The sequence below is a fragment of the Elephantulus edwardii genome, unplaced genomic scaffold, assembly GCF_000299155.1.
Source record: "Elephantulus edwardii isolate Elephantulus edwardi_28Jun2011 unplaced genomic scaffold, EleEdw1.0 scaffold00002, whole genome shotgun sequence".
Lineage (NCBI taxonomy): Eukaryota > Metazoa > Chordata > Mammalia > Macroscelidea > Macroscelididae > Elephantulus > Elephantulus edwardii.
This window is the reverse complement of record NW_006399752.1, coordinates 16405256-16423202: the sequence shown is the minus strand read 5'-3', so window position 1 is coordinate 16423202 and position 17947 is coordinate 16405256. Positions and strand designations below refer to the sequence as shown.

Genomic DNA, 17947 nt, shown 5'->3' with positions numbered 1-17947 from the left:
GACCATCCCAAAAAAGAGAGCTAGCATCGAACACTCATGGGCTTATATAAGCCTCTAGTAGGGTGAAGTTTATATGCTACCCTAATCCTATCTCCTTAATACAATAAATACTTCAGCAAAAATACTTTATGAATGGCTAGAATAGACATTTTGAACAATAAATGTTTGACATCATAGGTTCAAAGATGGATCTCTTCCTGTTGGTTGACCAGGTAGCAGTCTCAAAATTTCTTGACTTAGACAAGTATGTCCAACATCGCAACATTCAATGAAACATCTAAATTGATATACCATCAATTCCTGCAGTTTTGTTTTTCAACATGCCTTCAACACAATTTTAACTTCTTCCTTCAATATTATCCACCTTGATTCTTTCTAGTACATTGACTCTTTGAATTCTATCCAATATTCTTTGATGTTTCCTTTGTAGTTCACTATTTTGCCCATAGAAGCCTTCATTCTTGCCACTCAGTGCTTGAATTTTTTTTTTTCTTCAGTTTTTCAACTTGAGACATGCCAAGTGTGTTCTCGCCTTTTGGTTCTCTAGCTTCCAATCTTTGCACTTTTCATAATATTGTGCTCTGTATTCGCAAACTGCCCTCTGATATCTTGTTTCACCTTTTTTTAGTTCATCATTTATTCCTTTCATCTTAAGTTAACACTTAACTTTAACCATCACAGCACAGCCTGTGTTCATTATTCTCACATTTCACTTCAGCATTCTTTACTGCCAGACATGTGTCATGAAAGAGAAAAATAGTTCGATAGTAGACTTTTTTACAGAGGGACCTCTGATGACCTAGTGGCAAGAAGCTACACTGCAATTCCAAAGGCATGGGGTTAGAGGCCACAGAAGAAAGGCAATCTCCTCCCATGTGATTAACTGCCTCTGAAAACTCACCAGAGGATCAGCTATGGATCAGTTCCAACTCTATAGTACACAACAACTGACTTTTTACTAAGGTCATAGATGTGAGTTGTTGGGTAACAGGATGATTAGTAAGTAAAAGAGTAGATGTGTTTAAAAATTTGTGATTAAGGAAGCAGCTATCCAGAAAGTCAGATTGAAATATCCAAAAGAACAAAGAAAACGATCATGACAACCAGTAGAATTTAGGTAAAGGAGGCTAGAATGAGAAGCACATGAGAGTATCTAGTCTTTATCCTAGAAAATCATCTGGTCTTGAAGCTGGGAAAGGTAGAGTGTCAGAGGAAGAGAAGAAGACCCTCAGTAAGAGGGTTGGACTTCGTGACTATTACAATGGGCTTGAGCACTACAGAGAACATGGGGATGGTACAGGATAGGGCAAGGTTAGATCTTGAATTGCCATGAGTCTTAGTCAACTCCAGGGCCTCTAACAACTATATTCTCCTCCTATTCTTGACTCTTCTTTTTTCTTCTGTTTCTCCAAGCAACTAGAGATGGACTGTTGAGAATTGAATGGCCAGGTGTTAAGGGTTTATGACTATCAGCAAGGAAATTTATTAGTTTTACCAATCCACAAGAAGATCCACTAGCATTATCATTAAATTGAGCAGATCCAGCAGCAGAATTTGAGAACCTCACCATCAGCAAAGGAAAAGCAAGAGAATACATCACGTCTTTTGGGGCCAGAGATTCTTGCACCAGTCAGGCTGGGGCATACAGGAGCAGCAACATAGCAGCCGCTGCAGAGAACCTGAGACTTGACATGAGATGGAGCAGACCTTGTGACTGCGGCCCAGTGGAACCCAAACTCGGAGCCTTTGCTGGATAAATGAAGTAGGTGAGAGGATGAAGGACAGCCATAATGGGCAGGGCTGGGGCTGTGTAACACTGGTCTAAAGCCATGAGGTTCAAGGCTGAGGCATTTGTAAGCACATTTCAGAAATTTCCTATTATATTCTGTTAGCAACTTAAATTACAACCTTTTGACTTCCCTAATAAGGTTATATGCAGTCTGTGAGCTATTGCACTGGATTTTTGGACCCAGTAAAGTGGTAAGATTGGTTTTAGGATGAGTAGAAAGAGTTCTGTGAGCATGGGGTACATGTCTGATCTCATAGGAATTGGTTTTTTTGTTGTTGATGGGGACAGTTCCCTTTCATGGAATTGGTAGTGGTCAGATATGGCATGCAGGCCTTGTTCTTTTCTCAGACCACTTTCAAGCTTCTAAGACTCCAGGCACTACACAACAAATTAGGAGGAAGAGCAGAAACACTAAACAAGTCATTAAGGCAGCAAACAGGAATTGTCATGAAACCATGACTCCAAACCTCCAAACCAAGCACTCAAACCTCATAAGGCATTGGAAACTTTATGACACGGTTCTTCTCCATCCTGTAGGGTCAGCTAAGTTGATATGATTTGACAGCAATGAATTTGGTTGCCTGTTTGTTTGTTTGTTTTATCATTATGTGCAAACTGTACTTTGTTCTTTCACACTTCCTTTCCCCTGACTGTTAGAAAGAGGAGAAAGCTTCAACTATATCCTCTTAGTTGCAAACAAGAAGAGAAAGGAACCAGGAGAGGGGTAGGGTGGGGCCTGGGGCAGCATTAGTCCCTTCTAACAGCTTCTGTATAGCTCTGTATCATTTACCAAATATCACCAATTTTTCAAAAACAACCAGAAATGATTAGTTTAAAGGATGAATGAATCACAAACAATTCAGCCTCCATGGCCTTCAGACCAGAGAAATAGATGGTACCCCAGCTACCACTGCTGATATCTCCAAAGGAGACAACAGAGGGTCCTGCGGAGAGCAACACCAAAATGTACAACAAATGCAAAATCACAACGTTGAGATGGCATTCTGTTTCGCCTTTTCTTTAAAGCTAGTACTCGACCTACTCGTGGGGCAGATTTTACATAAGGGAGAAAGCAATTATCTGGATTTCATTCATTTTCCAAAAGGCCCTACAGGTTTCCTTGACCCAAATGAGATAGATTCTATCCTGTGAGTGTCAATGTGGGTGCTCACTTTTTCAGTACACTGGTCTTACATGTTCAAGATTTCCAATTCCAAGGAGAATACCATCAAGACTAACCCTTTGGTGGGGTGTTTTTTTTTTTTCAGAAGCTGTAAATGTCAGCAGGAGATTGTTCTTTCTCTGCCACTTGGCTGGTCGATTCAAACAGCCAGAGAAGGACCGCCTTCGACAGTGTTTGGGTTAGCAGCGCAATTCACTAAGGGCTATGCCACCAGAGAGCCCTACTTTATTGAATGTCCTGGCCCTCTTCTGGTCTTCCCGCGCAGGAATGGCTGCTGAGGGGTGAAGGGTTGGAGACCCGCTGAGAAGTTCCTGGGTTTCCAGTCAACACCGGTAGAGCACAGGCAGGATTGGCTGCGCTCACGAAGAGGAACAGAGACTCCACCAAATCACAAGTCTGGAATTTTCATCATCACAAGCCTTCCCTTTCATCACAAACCTTCCCTCTCGATTCCTAGCAACCACCGGGATTGTTTTTCCTTAAAGGAACGCTGCCCGGGGTTGCTATGGAGAAAGGACGCTGCAATTAGCAGAGCAAACAGCCAAGAGAAGGGCTGGAGAGTCCTCTGTAAGCCCTGTGCTGCCTTCTTCCCTGTCCATCTGCCCTCATATCCATATCACTTTCTCTTGACTCTTATGGAAGATGAAGGAAAAAACCGAGAGGCAAGGGAAGTCAGGCAGCCATGGGAAGAAATGTCAGCAACTTCCTCCCAAGAACCAGAGCCTAAGTCATCTGAACACTTGGAGCCTGAGCAGGGGCCAGAAACAGAATCCGAGCCCAGGAGCAGCCCGCCTTGGAGCCCGGGATTTCGAACTAGCACATCTGCAGATGACCTCGCAGCACTGGGCACCTCACCTGCCTCTGCCCCTGCTCAGGAGCCCTCTTCCACTCCTGCCTCCCCAGGTCCAGTCTCACAAGAACTTGCCACCGCACAGGCAACAGACAAAACCGCTAGAGTGATCCATAACTCTACTCATTTGGAGCAAACACCTGATAGAGAAGAATCAATTGTTCAACAATCCAGCCAATTAGAGGAGAAAGCCTTTCAACACTCTCAGCAACCAAAACTTCACCAACATGGGCCAGAGCATGTGAGCTTTAACAAGTCCAAACAAAAAGAGCTGAGATTTGACATTTTCCAGACGAAAGACTCAAACAGTAATGATGACCTGGATCAGCCTGAGCCTGAGGTCTCTGAACAAGGCCCCAGCATGCTCGAGATTGCTGTTCAGAACGCTAAGGCTTACCTCCTGAAGACCAGCAGCAAGTCCGGCTTAAACCTGTGAGTCTGGGAGAGACAAGTTTGGCAAAGCAAAAATGATTGAGTATCTTTGTGTGAGGCTGTGTTTCTGTGGATGAGTGAAGAGAGGTATTTGAAAAGATTGCGTTAGGGGCAAAGGTTTGTTATTGTTATGTGCTATGGAGTCAGAACCAACCTATAGGAGAACTCCTGTAGGTTTTCAGAGGCCATAAATCACGTGGGAGAGATTGCCCGACTTTCTGCTGAGGAGCAGCTGGTGGATTCAGAGCAGATGCTTCTGGGTTAAACAGAACAGCTCCTTACTGCTAAGCCACCTAACTTCTACAGATCTCAGACCAGACCACTGATGAGATTTCTCTTAGCTTTATTATTATTATTATTATTATTATTATTATTAATGAAAGTTTACAGAGACTTTAGATTTCCATTCATTCATTATTGCACTTTTCTCCCTGTCCACCCCTCCCCCACCCCCAGCTCACTCTTCTCTTTGAAAAGTAAAAGAAATTCTTTCATTGTTATACAATCCCTTCCCCCAGGTCCACTCCACTATGCAACCTTCATTCTGGACTCCTGTCATGACAATAATACCTAATCACATATCCCTTTTAAACAGTTTTCTCCATCAGCTGTTTCAATGCAGTATACATTAGTGAACCCATCTTTCTCAGTCTCCCCCCACCCTAATGTCAGTCTTGTTTTACAACAGTGGCACTATACAGTATTTGTCCTTTTGTGACTGAGATATTTCACTCAGCATAATGTCCCCCAGGGTCACCCATTTTGAATAATATTGCATGAGTTCCTTGTTTTTCAATGCAGTGTAGTATTCCATTGTGTGACTATACCACAGCTTCTCTATCCATTTGTTTGTTGATGGGCACTTAGGTTGTTTCCAACTCCTTGCTATTGTGAATAAAGCCATGATAAACATGGGTGTGCATATATCTGCTTGGATGTCAGTTATGGTCTCTTTAGGATACATTCCCAGTACTGGAATTACTGGGTCAAATGGTATTTCTATTTGCAACTTTTTGAGAAAGCACCATACTGCCTTCCACAGTGGTTGCACCATTTTACACTCCCACCAACAGTGAATAAGGGTTCCAGTCTCTCCACAACCTCACCAGCATTTGTTGCTTGCTATTCTGTTAAATTTTGCTATTCTTACTGGGGTTAGATGATATCTCATAGTTGTCTTGATTTGCATCTCTCTTAGAGCTAGGGATTTTGAACATTTCTTCATGTGCTTATTAGCCATCTGACTGTCTTCTTTGGTGAAGTGTCTGTTCATATCCTGTGCCCATTTTTCTACTGGATTATTTACTTTGATCTTGTTGTGGTGCTCAAGTATTTTATAAATTCTTGGTATAAATCCCTTATCTGAAATGTCATTGCCAAATGCTTTTTCCCAGTCTGTGGCTTCCCTTTTTACCCTATTGAAGAAGTTTTTGGCTATGCCTAGGGATTTGATTCTTAGAAGGTCCCATTCATCTATTTTATCCTCTCCTTGTTGTAGATTTTTCAGGACGCTTGGAAGACTGCTCTTATTATTGTTGGTGTTTTCCATCATCACGTTGGTTCCTATTCCTGATGATCCTATGAGTTACAGAGTAGAACAATCCATAGGCTTTTCTTGACTGTTCTCTTTATACAACTATTATCTTTCAGAATCCAGCTTCCATATACATAAATTATGAAATTCTGGGCTATCTATTCACAACACTTAATTTACAGCCATTTACAAATGTTTACAGACCTACTGTTTTAGTATCCAACTCACTCTCTAGACTGGATGCCCAAGAGCTTAGGTATTATGTTGTTTTTTTATACCACCATGTACTCCGTGCCTTACACAATGTCGTCAGCTATTAAAAGAAAGAAAAGGAAAAATAAACAGCAGTACAAGGAACTCAGGTCAGACTTTTTCCATCTAATTCCGTTTTCCTATTCTACTAAAGTACTTCCTGATAAATAATTATCAACACAAAAGTTATTTTGTTGCAAGTTTCAAAACCATGTTTAACTAAAATACATTGACTAGAAAACCTTAAAAATTGCTTCAATATGTTCTGAGGGAATTGTTTAAAAGGAATATATGATTAGACATTATCTGTATGACAACAACTCAGAATAAGAGGTATGTCATTGTAAAGAGGACTGAGGGGATGTAGATAATTGTGCAACAATGAATGAATATTAAAAAAATTTAACTGGGGGAGGGGAAGTGAGAAAGAGGGGCTAAAAGGTGGAGCAATGAATGAACAAATATCTAACTTTAAACATTCGTTAAAATCACAATAAAATAAAATTTTCATTAAAAACAAAAATGTTTAAAATAAAACTAAAACAGACATGTTAGAACTCAAAAATAACTGAAATTAGGAAAGCAACATATGTTTATCCTGAAAATTGTTTATAGTTAAATAAAGAATAAGTAAACTAGAAGATTTTTTTAAAGTGCTTACATTTGTTCTTTTATTCAACAAGGCAAATTAGTAATACATCAATTTTTTAAAATTATAATTAGTTAAATATAATAAAAATGTTTTCTAGCTTGTTGTGAAAGTCCTACTTGGTTAAAAAAACATCATGCTGGGCAGAGTGGAGGGACAGCACAGGAGAGGAAGACCCTCTACGAGGTGGATTGATTCCATGACTGGGGTAATCGGGATGGGTGTGTCAGAGGCAATGAGATTGGCACAGGATAGAACAGGGTTTAGGGCTGTTGTACATAGGGTCGCTATGAATCGCAAACGACTCAACGGCACATAACAACAACAACAACAACAACAACTTGGTATGAAGAGTTTTGCAATTTGATTTTCTAATGTAGTCTTTTAAAAATATGTGCAATATCTAGTCTGAAGAACATGATGAAAGCATATACAGAAAATATACTGAAACTTGGCAAGAAAATGTGAAATTTAGACATCACTGTTAACCAAAAGCCAGGCAGTTTGAATCTACCAGCTGTTCCCCTGAAGATAGATGGGCAATCTCCTCTTATAACATTTACAATCTGAACCAACTCGAGGACACATAACAGCAATATTACCATTTAGTTGAAACCAACTCAGAACTGGCTCTCCAGTAGATTTTTTAGAGGTTGTAACTGATATGGGAGGAAATTGCCCATCTTTCCCTTACAGAGCCACTGATTGACTCAAATCATCAGAAAGGTGTCAATTTAGGTTAGAATTGCAACTCTCTACAGCCACCAGAGCTCCCTAAATGTGGACATGCTGCTGCTGTTGTTGTTATGTGCCATCGAGTCACCTGTGACTCAACCCTATGCACAACAACTCTATTCTGTGCCAATCTTATTGTCTCTGATACACTTATTTTTATTACCCCAGTCACTGAATCAATCCATTTCATCGAGGGTCTTCCTCTCTTGCACTATCCCTTCATCCTCCCAAATATGATGTCCCTCTCCAAGGACTGACCCCTCCTTGCAACATGTCCAACGTATGTCAGATGGAGCTTTAGAATCCATGCCTCAAAGGAGCACCCTGGTCTCACCCTTTCTAGGATGAACCTGTTTGTTCTCATTGCAGTCCATGGCATATTCAATAGAATTCTCCAGCACCACAGCTCAAATACATTAGTTCTCCTTCTGTCATTTCTAATCATTGTCCAGCTTTCTGATGCATAGCAAGTAATTGCAAAGACCATGGCTTGTGTCAGGTGCACCGTAGTCTCCACACTGACATCATTGCTCTTCAGTAGTTTAGATAGGTCTTTGACAGCAGACTTACCCAATGCAATATATCTTTTAATTTTCTGGCTGCTGGTACGAAGAGTGTTGATTGTGCTCATAGAGTCTGCAATTTAATGTCATATATAGCCTCCATGGGAGCAAAGTAAAGACTAGATACAAATCCCATTGCTCTCTAGTGAGCAACAAGCATTTTAGCCTGACGTAATTCTCCATAGATTTTAGTACTGTTCATTTGAGTTCAAAACAGAGTACAGTTTTTTACTTCCCTTCACATAGGTTGCCTGTATAATCCACATTTTAATGCTCCTAATGTTTGATGGCAAAAGAAGAATCAATGCCTTTGACTTGTGGTGCTGGAGAAGAGTCTTGAACATATCATGTACTGCCAAGAAAACAAATAGGTCTTGGAGAGGGTGAAACCAAATTTTTCTTTGGAGGCTGGGATTTTGGAGCTCTGTGTCACATACCTTTGGAACATGGCCAAGAGGGACCAGTCCTTGGAGAAGGACATCATGCTCGGAAGAGTGGAGGGACAGAACGGGAGAGAAAGACCCCAGATGATTATTGAGGCAATTGAGTAAGTGTGTCAGACTCAGTGAGACTGGCTCAGGACAGGGTAAGTTTCAGAGCTGCTGTACATTGGGTCTTTATAGGTCATAGGTGACTCGACAACACATAACAACAATAATGTTCGTTAATGCACGTGCACATACACACAAGTGTGTCAAATGCCAGAGGGGTTGCCATGGTGCACAGATTTCAGCACAGCTTTCAGATTGAGACAGCAAGGAAGCATGATTATCCATCCCCTTCTGAGATAGCAGGTCCCTGAAACACCTGTGAACTATAGAGGAAAACAGGTAGCAATAGTGCTAGTGGTAGAGCTAAGATTGGAAGTAAATAAAAATGAGGAGAAACAGCTGCAAACACCCTTTAATAATTGGAACATGGAATGTACATAGCATAAATGCAGGGAAACTAGAAGTTGTCAAAAATAAAATTCAGTGAATGAATGTTGGCATTCTAAGCATTAATGAAATGAGATGGACTGGTACTTTAAATTAGACAATGACACACTATGCTGGAAATGAAAAAGAGAGGAAGAATAGTGCTGCGCTCATAGTCAAAAGGACCATTTCAAGTTCTATCCTGAAGAACAATGTTGTGAGGGATAGGATACTATCCATATGCCTACACGGAAGAGTTATTAATATGGCTATTATTCAAATGCACACACCAACAGCTAACACCAAAGAAGAAAAAGTTGAGAATTTTTACCAAATTTTGCACTCTGAAATTGACTGAACATGCAATCAAGATGTGTTATTAGTAACTGATGTCAGGAATACAAAAGTTGAAAACAATGAAGAAGGAATGACAAGTGGAAAGTATACTCTTGGTGACAAAAATGAGGCCACAAATCACATGAAATAACTCAAGGATTTATTCATCACAAACACATTTTTTTTTCATTAAAAAAAATGGTGACTTTATACATGGGCCTCATCTGATGGGCTGCATAGGAATCAGATTGACTTCATCTGTGGACAGAATCATCGGAAAAGCTCAGTATCAGCAGTCAAAACCAGACCAGATACTGACTGTGGAACACATCATCAACTACTCATGTACAAGCTCAAATTGAGGCAGAAGAAATGTAAAGTCTACAAAAAGTAAAATATGACCTTGAATTTATCCCACCTAATTTAAAAATCATCTAAAAATATGTTTGAGGCATTGAATATGGTCAAAAACCAGAGACCAGATGAACTGTGGGATGACGTCAGCCACATGGTCTATGAAGAGTGCTAAAGGTCGTTGAAAAGACAGAGCAGAAAGAAAAAAATCAAAATTTATGTCAGAAGAGACTGAAAATTTCACTAGAGCGTCAAGAAGCCAGAACAAAAGGAAGAGATGCTGAGGTGAAAGAGCTGAACAGAAGACTTCAAAGGGTAGCTCAAGAAGACAAAAAGTCTTATAACGGTATGTGCAGAGAGCTAGCACTTATGAATAAAAAGAACTCACTCAGTGTCTCTGAAACTGAAAAACAGATTTATTTCTTGAGTTGCAGTACTGAGAGATGCTACGAGCAAATTTTTTAATAATCCTAGAAGCATTAAAAGAAGATAGAGGGACTACGCAGAGTCACAGTACCAAAATATTTTTACTGAAATACTTCAGGAAGAACCATATGATTAAGAGCCAATAGTAATGAACAAAGACGTTCTGGCTGCACTGATAACATGGGCAAAAAAGAAGGCCCCTGGAATACAAATTGACGTCTTTCAAGTGACGGGGCCCAAACATACTCACCAGTCTGTGCAAGGAAACTTGAAAGACAGTAACCAGGTCCACTAACCGGAAGAGCTTTCCAAGATAAATGATCCAGATTAGACCCTTGGAGAGGAACATCAGAAAGGTGAATGGTCAGTGAAAAAGAGGAAGAACTTCATCCAGACGGACTGACACAGTAAATGCTGCAGTGGGTTCAAGTCAGAGATGATGAGGATGGCACAGGATACGACAGGGTTCAGACACATTCACTGAGTAGTTCTGAGTCATACTCGACTTGATAGCACCTAACAACTAACAACTAATAATGTTCATAATTATTTTGTTTGTAATGAGAAAGGCTATATGTTGTTGTTGTTGCTATGTGCCGTCGAGTCGTTTGCGACTCATAGTGACCCTATGTACAAGAGCCCTAAACCGTGCTCTATCCTGTGCCAATCTCATTGCCTCTGACACACTTTTCCCAATTATCCCAGTCACTGAATCAATCCACCTGATAGAGGGTATTCCCCTCCTGCGCTGTCCCTCTACTCTACCCAGCATGATGTCCCTCTCTAAAGACCTGTCTCTCCTTACAACACGTCCAAAGTATGTCCGACGAAGCCCCAGAATCCTTGCCTCCAAGGAGCAACCTGGTTTAACCCTCTCTAGGATGAATGTTTGTTTTCTTGGCAGTCCATGATACATTCAATACTCTTCTCCAGCACCACAGCTCAAAGGCATCAATTCTCCTTCTATCCTCCCTAGTCATTGTCCAACTCTCTGATGCATAACAAGTGATTGCAAAAACCATGGCCTGTATCAGGCACACCTTAGTCTCCAGAGAGACACTGTTGCTCTTGAGTACTATAGAGAGGTCGCTAACAGCAGACTTTCCCATCACAATACGTTTTTTTATTTCCTGGCTACTGGTGCCAAGAGTGTTGACCGTGGAGTCGAGCAAACTGAAGCTGTGAACAATCTCAATCTCTTCACCATCCATCCTGATGCTACCAATTGGTCCAGTGGTGAGAATCTTTGTCTTCTTGACATTGAGCCTCAGTCCATACTGAAGGCTGCAGCCCTTGACCCTCTGCAGTAAGTGCAGGAGGTCCTCCTCAGTTTCAGTGAGCAAGGTTGTGTCATCTGCATAATGCAGATTGTTGATAGATCGTCCACCAATCCTAATGCCAAGCTTCTCCTCATAGAGCCCAGCCTCTCGGATAATCTGCTCTGCATACAGGTTGAAAAGGTATGGAGATAGGACACATCCCTGGTGTACACCCTTCCCAATTTTGAACCATGCAGTGTTGCTCTGCTCTGTTCTGATGACTGCCTCTTGGTCCAAGTATAGGTTTCGCATTAGCACGATTAAATGTTCTGGGATTTCCATTCTTCTCAGAGTCAGCCACAGTTTGTTATGATCCATGCAGTCAAATGCCTTTGCATAATCAATGAAACACAGATAGACATTCTTCTGGTATTCTCTGCTTTCAGGTAAGATCCATCTAACATCAGCTACAATATCCCTAGTACCACGACCCCTTCTAAACCCAGCCTGGACTTCCGGCAGTTCTCTGCTGATGTGCTGTTCCAGTCGTTTTTGTATAATCTTCATTATCCTCCTATTATCACAATAATGGCTTTCTGCAATATTTGTTATTACATGACTAAAATATTTTACTCAGCATAATGTTTGCTAATCTTTCCAAAGTTATATAATATGTAACTAGATAACCAAGAGATTTCTGTCTTTAAGATAAATTGTAAACATGTAGCTAATATAGAATGTGTACCATGCTATATTTCCATCAAGTCAAGCACAACTCATAGCAATTCTGTGAACAAAACACCTAATGCCTTCCCATAGCTATCATTGTTTCTCCAAGTTCATAGAGTTTCCAGAGGCATGTATGTGGTTTAGGAAGTGGATGCCACTGCTGCTTCTAAACCGTGTTTTACAACTGGGAGCTCCACCAAACGCTGATCACAAGGGTAAATCATTATGGTATTTGATACCCCAATGGCACAAGATTCAGCATCATAGCAAACCCAGGTTACTTCATACAGCACATTGACAAAGAGTGATGTGCAAAGTGGAGAAGTGTTCCTCCATATATAACAACATTAGTCTCATTTAGCAGTGGTTAAGTATCATCGAGTTGAATATGACTCAGAGTAAGCTTTGCACAAAAGACCTATACTCTGTTCTATAACTAACATCATTTTTACATTTATAGAGTTTAGAGAGTTTGTAGAGTTTCCAGAGGCATCTAGTTTAGGAAGTGGATGCCACTCCTACTTCCCAACATGAATCAAATGTTTGGAAGCTCATCCAAACATTGTACATAATGGGTAACCATTATGGTATTTGACACTACTATGGAACAATATTCAGTGTCACAGCTACTCCAAGTTGTTCAGTATAACAAACAGATAAATGATTGTTGTGTCTTTAAAGAATATTCATTCTAAAATTAATAAATTTGGCCCAAGGGCGGGAGACCCTAGGGTCCTAAGGGATTTTTAAACCACTCCCTCTAGCAGGCCTCCACCCTTGGTAAAAGGTTCAATGGCCACTTTGGGTGGAGGGAAGAGCAGTAATAAATATCAAACATGACCCCAAAAACTTCTCTTACATGAACAGCATTAAGACGAGTTCACTATCGAGTTGACTCCAAGGCCCCAGGCAGTAGAAGTTAATTTAAGCATTTGATTAACTAAAAATCTCTAAACACTTCTAGTTAAGTTCTCTAAATCCAACTAACTGAGAGAAAAATGCTTCTTGAAATGCGCTTAACATGGATATTCTCTAATTGTTCTCTTTTGGGGTAGATATGATCATCTTTCTAACATTCTGACCAAGATCTTAGATGAGCGTCCTGAAAATGCTGTTGACATCCTTGAAAAGATCAGTCAAGATCTGAAGAAGGCACATTTCAGTAAAAAATTAGATACACTCCAGAATGAGAATGAAATACTTCCAATATATGAAATAGCAGAAAAGCAAAAGGCTCTTTTTCTCCAGGGAAATTTGGAAGGTGCTGACCATGATCTAGAAGATGAAATAGTAAGTTACCCTATAAATTTGGTTTGACATTTTCAATCTGTATTCACTGTCTTTCATAGCTTCCTAAATGAGGTTTGCACTTAGCCATTAATAAAAAAATAAGTGATTGTAACCCACCTGGTGACACTCTGAGGGGAAAGGCTGGCAATCTACTTGCATGTGATTACAGCCATCGAGAACCGTGTGGAGCACAGTTCTGCTTTGAAACCCATGGGATCACCAGTCATCAGAAATTTCTTCAGCAAAGTGTTTGATTTTAAGAAATTATAGTTCTCACAAGAGTCTACAATTAAGGTTGCAAAGTGGAGTGTACTTGGGGAGGTGGGAGGGGTGCGGGGGCATTGTATACCAAAGAATTTTTCTTTTACTTTTCAAAGAGAGGAGCGAACTCGGGGGGCTGGGGGGGGGGGCTGGGCAGGGAGAAAAGTGCAACAATGAATGAATGGAAATCCAAAATCTCTGTAATGTTCATTAAAATTATTAAAATAAAAAAGGGGGAAAGGAGAAAGAAAAAAGAAGAAATTGTATCTTCATTTTCTTTTTTCTTAGTTCTCTCAAGATTTTCCAATTGATGTCATTTCATAACACTCATTTCTTTGTTTAAGGGTATTTTTCATTTTTTTCACATAATATCTTACATCAATCTTTGGAGAAGGACATTATGCTCAGAAAGGTGGATGGACAGTGAAGGAGAGGCCAACCCAGGATGAGATGGATTGATACAGTAACCGGGGCAATGGCGGCTGGTGTCTCAGAATTAGTGAGACTGGCTCAGCACAGGGAAGGGTTCAGAGCTGCTGTACATAGGGTATACATTGCAGACAACTCAATCATAACATTTTGTGACAGATTTGGAAGCAGGACTAGCATCCACTTTCTAAACAACTTGCCTCTGGAAACTCTATGGAATTTGATAAATGTCGACAGTTGTAGAGGAGCTTCAGGTCTTTTGTTCATATGGTCGCTATGAGTTGTGCTCTACTCAAAGGCAATCAGCAACAACAACAATATCTTACAGGCCTTAGCTTGTATGACTGTGAGACTAAACTCTTTGATATTAGGAAAGAAAATACTTATTCATCCTTTATAATCTCCAGCATACCTAGTGAAGATCTGAGTTTATAGATATTCCTTAATATCTATTTACTACATGAACTAATGAATGTTAAATAATTTTAAAATAGGCTTTCAATGACATTTCAGAAGGCACTCTGGTGGCATAATCTGCAGGGATTTGTGCTGATAACCCAAAGACGGAACCTCTCTTGTGGTTTGAAATCACCAGTCACTTTTTGGGAAAAAGATGGGCATTTCCTCTCATGGAGTTAAAGCCTCTGAAAACCCACTGGAGATTCAGTCATGAGTCAATTCTGATTCAACAGCAATGAGTTTGCATTTTTTATCAAGCTCCATAAAGTTAATGTACTAGAAAATTTAACATCATGATAGATGGAGAAAAGACTGAAATGTTCAATTATTTCATCTTACTTGGATCCACTATTAATACCCCTGGTATCAGAAGTCAAGAAATCAAAAGATATGTTGCCTTGGAAAAATCTATTGTCAGGACCTCTACAGAGTACAGAAGAACAATGGTGTCAATTTGAAGACCAAGATGCACCTAATCCAAGCTATGGTCTTTTCAATTAGTTGCTATGCATCTGAAAGCTGGACAATGAATAAAGATGACAGAAGAATTGAGGCCTTTGAGAAGTGTTACTGTGTAGGAGAGAAAGAGACTCTCAAAGAGATAGATTGACACAATGACTATATAGGGTTCATTGTTGTTATGTGCTGTCTAGTCGCTTGCTACTCATAGCGACCCTATGTACAATAGCCCTAAACCCTGCTCTATCCTGTACCAATCTCATTGCCTCTGACACACCCATCCCGATTACCCCAGTCACTGAATCAATCCACCTCATAGAGGGTCTTCCCCTCCTGCACCGTCCCTCCACCCTCCGAAGCATTATGTCCCTCTCCATGGACCTGTCCCTCCTTACAACATGTCCAAAGTATATTAGATGAAGCCTCAGAATCCTTGCCTCCAAGGATCCGCCCAGTTTGACCCTTTCCAGGATGAATCTGTTTGTTTTCTTAGCAGTCCATGGTATCCTCAATATTCTTCTCCAGCACCACAGCTCAAAGGCAACAATTCTCCTTCTGTCCTCCCTAGTCATTGTCCAACTTTCTGATGCATAAGAAGTGATTGCAAAGACCATGGCCTGTATCAGATGCACCTTAGTCTCCAGAGTAACACCATCACTCTTCAGTACTTTGGAGAGGTCCCTAACAGCAGACTTTCCCATTGCAATATGTTTTTTTATTTCCTGGCAACAGAACAAATGGGCTCATATATGTCAGAAATAGTAAGGATGATGCAGGAAAGGACAAGGCAAAGACAGATCTTTTGTTCACAGAGTTGTTATGAGTCATGGTCAACTTGATGGCACCTAAAACAGGAGATAACACCACAACAGAAGAGTTAAAAGTACTACAGAAGTCATTTGTACTCTCTCACAAGATGACCTTAACATAATACATTTGATAGCATGTTTATTAGGGAGCTCTCATGTAGTACTAAACCCACTAGGACCCAGTGGGAGGGCCTTTGTGATTAAAAGTTGGTTGGGTGTTTGGGACCACATTCTTGGGCCTAAATTAAAGACTGATTTACTGTTGGTGGTGGTGGTACTGTTAAATGTCGTTGAGTTGTAAAAGACTCACAGCAACCCTATGAACAAAAGACCTGAACACTTGTATAACTTTTGGTCATTTCTCCAAGTTCATAGAGTTTCCAGAAGCAAGCTGTTTCAGAAGTGGATATCACTCCTACTTTCAAGCTTGTTTTAATCAGGAAGCTCCACCAAACACTGTCCACCATAGATAACCATTATTGCATTTGACACATCAGTGTCACAGTGTTTAGCACCACAGCAACCACGAGTTACCTCTGTACAGGAAATGGACAGACCAGTGCTATGCCGCTTAGAAGAATATTTGACCAAAAACAATTAAAACCAGACCTGAGGGCCAGAGATTAAAATCACTCATCTTTGGCTTGGTGATTTAGAGTTATTAGAGTTACAAACTAAATTGTCAGTATCAGTTTACTGTACTGAGATAATTTGTAGGTTGCTGTGATACTGAAAGCTATGCTACTGGTGTGTCAAATGCCACAAGGGTTACCCATGGTAGACAGGTTTTAGTAGAGCTCCCAGATTAAGACAGAGTAGGAAGCAGGATTCTTACATAACAGGCCTCAGAAAACCTTATGGACAGTAGAGGAACATGGATAGTTATAGTAGTAGTAGTACAGACCAGAGTGGAAGTCAGTTGAAATGAGGAAAAAATGGCAAACATTGTTTAATAATCAAAACATACAATTTAAGTAGCTTGAATGTTGGAAAACTGAAAATTGTGGGGGGAAAATTAAATGGAATGTATGAACATGGGCATATTAGGATTTAATGAAATGAGATAGACTAGCTTTGGTCGCTTTAAATCACGTAACCATATGATATATTATGCTGGGAATGAAAAGCAGAAGAATGTTGCATTCATAGTAAAAAAGGCAATTTCAAGTTCTATCTTGAAATACACTATTATGAGTGATAGGATCTTGTCCATACAGGTAAGACCTATAAATACAACTTTGTTCAAATATACACTGCTACATCTAAATGCAAAGAGGAATAAATTGAAAATTTACCAAATCTTGCAGTCCAATATTGACCAAACATGCAATAAACATGTTAATAATAATTGATGACTGCGATGCAAAAGTTTGAAAAGGTGAAGAAAGAATAGTAGTTGGAAAATATAGGCTTGATGATGAGAAATGGGCCTGCAAATAGAATGATTGAATTTTGTATTTTCAGTGATTTATTCATTGCAATTCATTGCAATATAAGGTTCAAATCCTCCAGCTGCTCTGCAGGAGAAAGATAGGCAATCTCCTCTAACATGAGTCAGAACTGACTCCTCGCTTCTCCTCCAGTAGGTTTTCATAGGGTGTAAATTACATGAGGGAACCTTCCTGTGGTTGTTGTTATGTGCCATCGTGTCACCAGTGACTCATAGCGACCCTGTGTACAACAGCCCCAAACCCTGCTCTATCCTGTGCCAATCTCACTGTCTCCGACACATCTATCCCCATTATCCCAGTCACGGAATCAATCCAACTCATAGAGAGTCTTCCTCTCCTGTGCTGTCCCTCCACCCTCCCAAGTATGATGTCCCTCTCCAAGGACCAGTCCCTCCTTACAACATGTCCAAAGTATGTCAGACGAAGCTTCAGAATCCTTGTCTCCAAGGAGCAGCCTGGTTTCATCCTCTCTAGCACGAACCTATCTGTTCTCCTAGAAGTCCATGGTATATTCAATACTCTTTTCCAGCATCAAAGTTCAAAGGCATCAATTCTCCTTCTAGCATCCCTAGTCATTGTCCAGCTCTCTGATGCATAGCAAGTAATGGCAAAGACCATGGCCTGTATCAGGCACACCTTAGTCTCCAGACTGACATCATTGTTCTTCCCTACTTTGAAGAGGTCTCTGACAGCAGACTTTCCCAATGCAATTTGTCTTTTAATTTCCAGGCTGCTGGTGTGAAGAGTTTTCATCGTGGAGCCAAGCAAACTAAAGCTATTA

The 17947-nt window shown here is 40.4% G+C and overlaps 1 protein-coding gene across 1 annotated transcript in view; it reads left to right on the top strand.

Annotated features, from left to right (window-relative positions):
• Window positions 1–4021: 4021 nt before the first annotated feature.
• RSPH4A (radial spoke head 4 homolog A (Chlamydomonas)) overlaps window positions 4022–17947 on the top strand; it is a 28521-nt gene continuing 14595 nt past the window's right edge. The window contains exons 1-2 of the mRNA XM_006879012.1: window positions 4022–4254; window positions 13064–13298. Of these exons, the coding sequence (XP_006879074.1) occupies window positions 4184–4254; window positions 13064–13298 (306 nt within the window). The 5' untranslated portion in view covers window positions 4022–4183. The remainder of the gene's footprint in view (window positions 4255–13063; window positions 13299–17947) is intronic.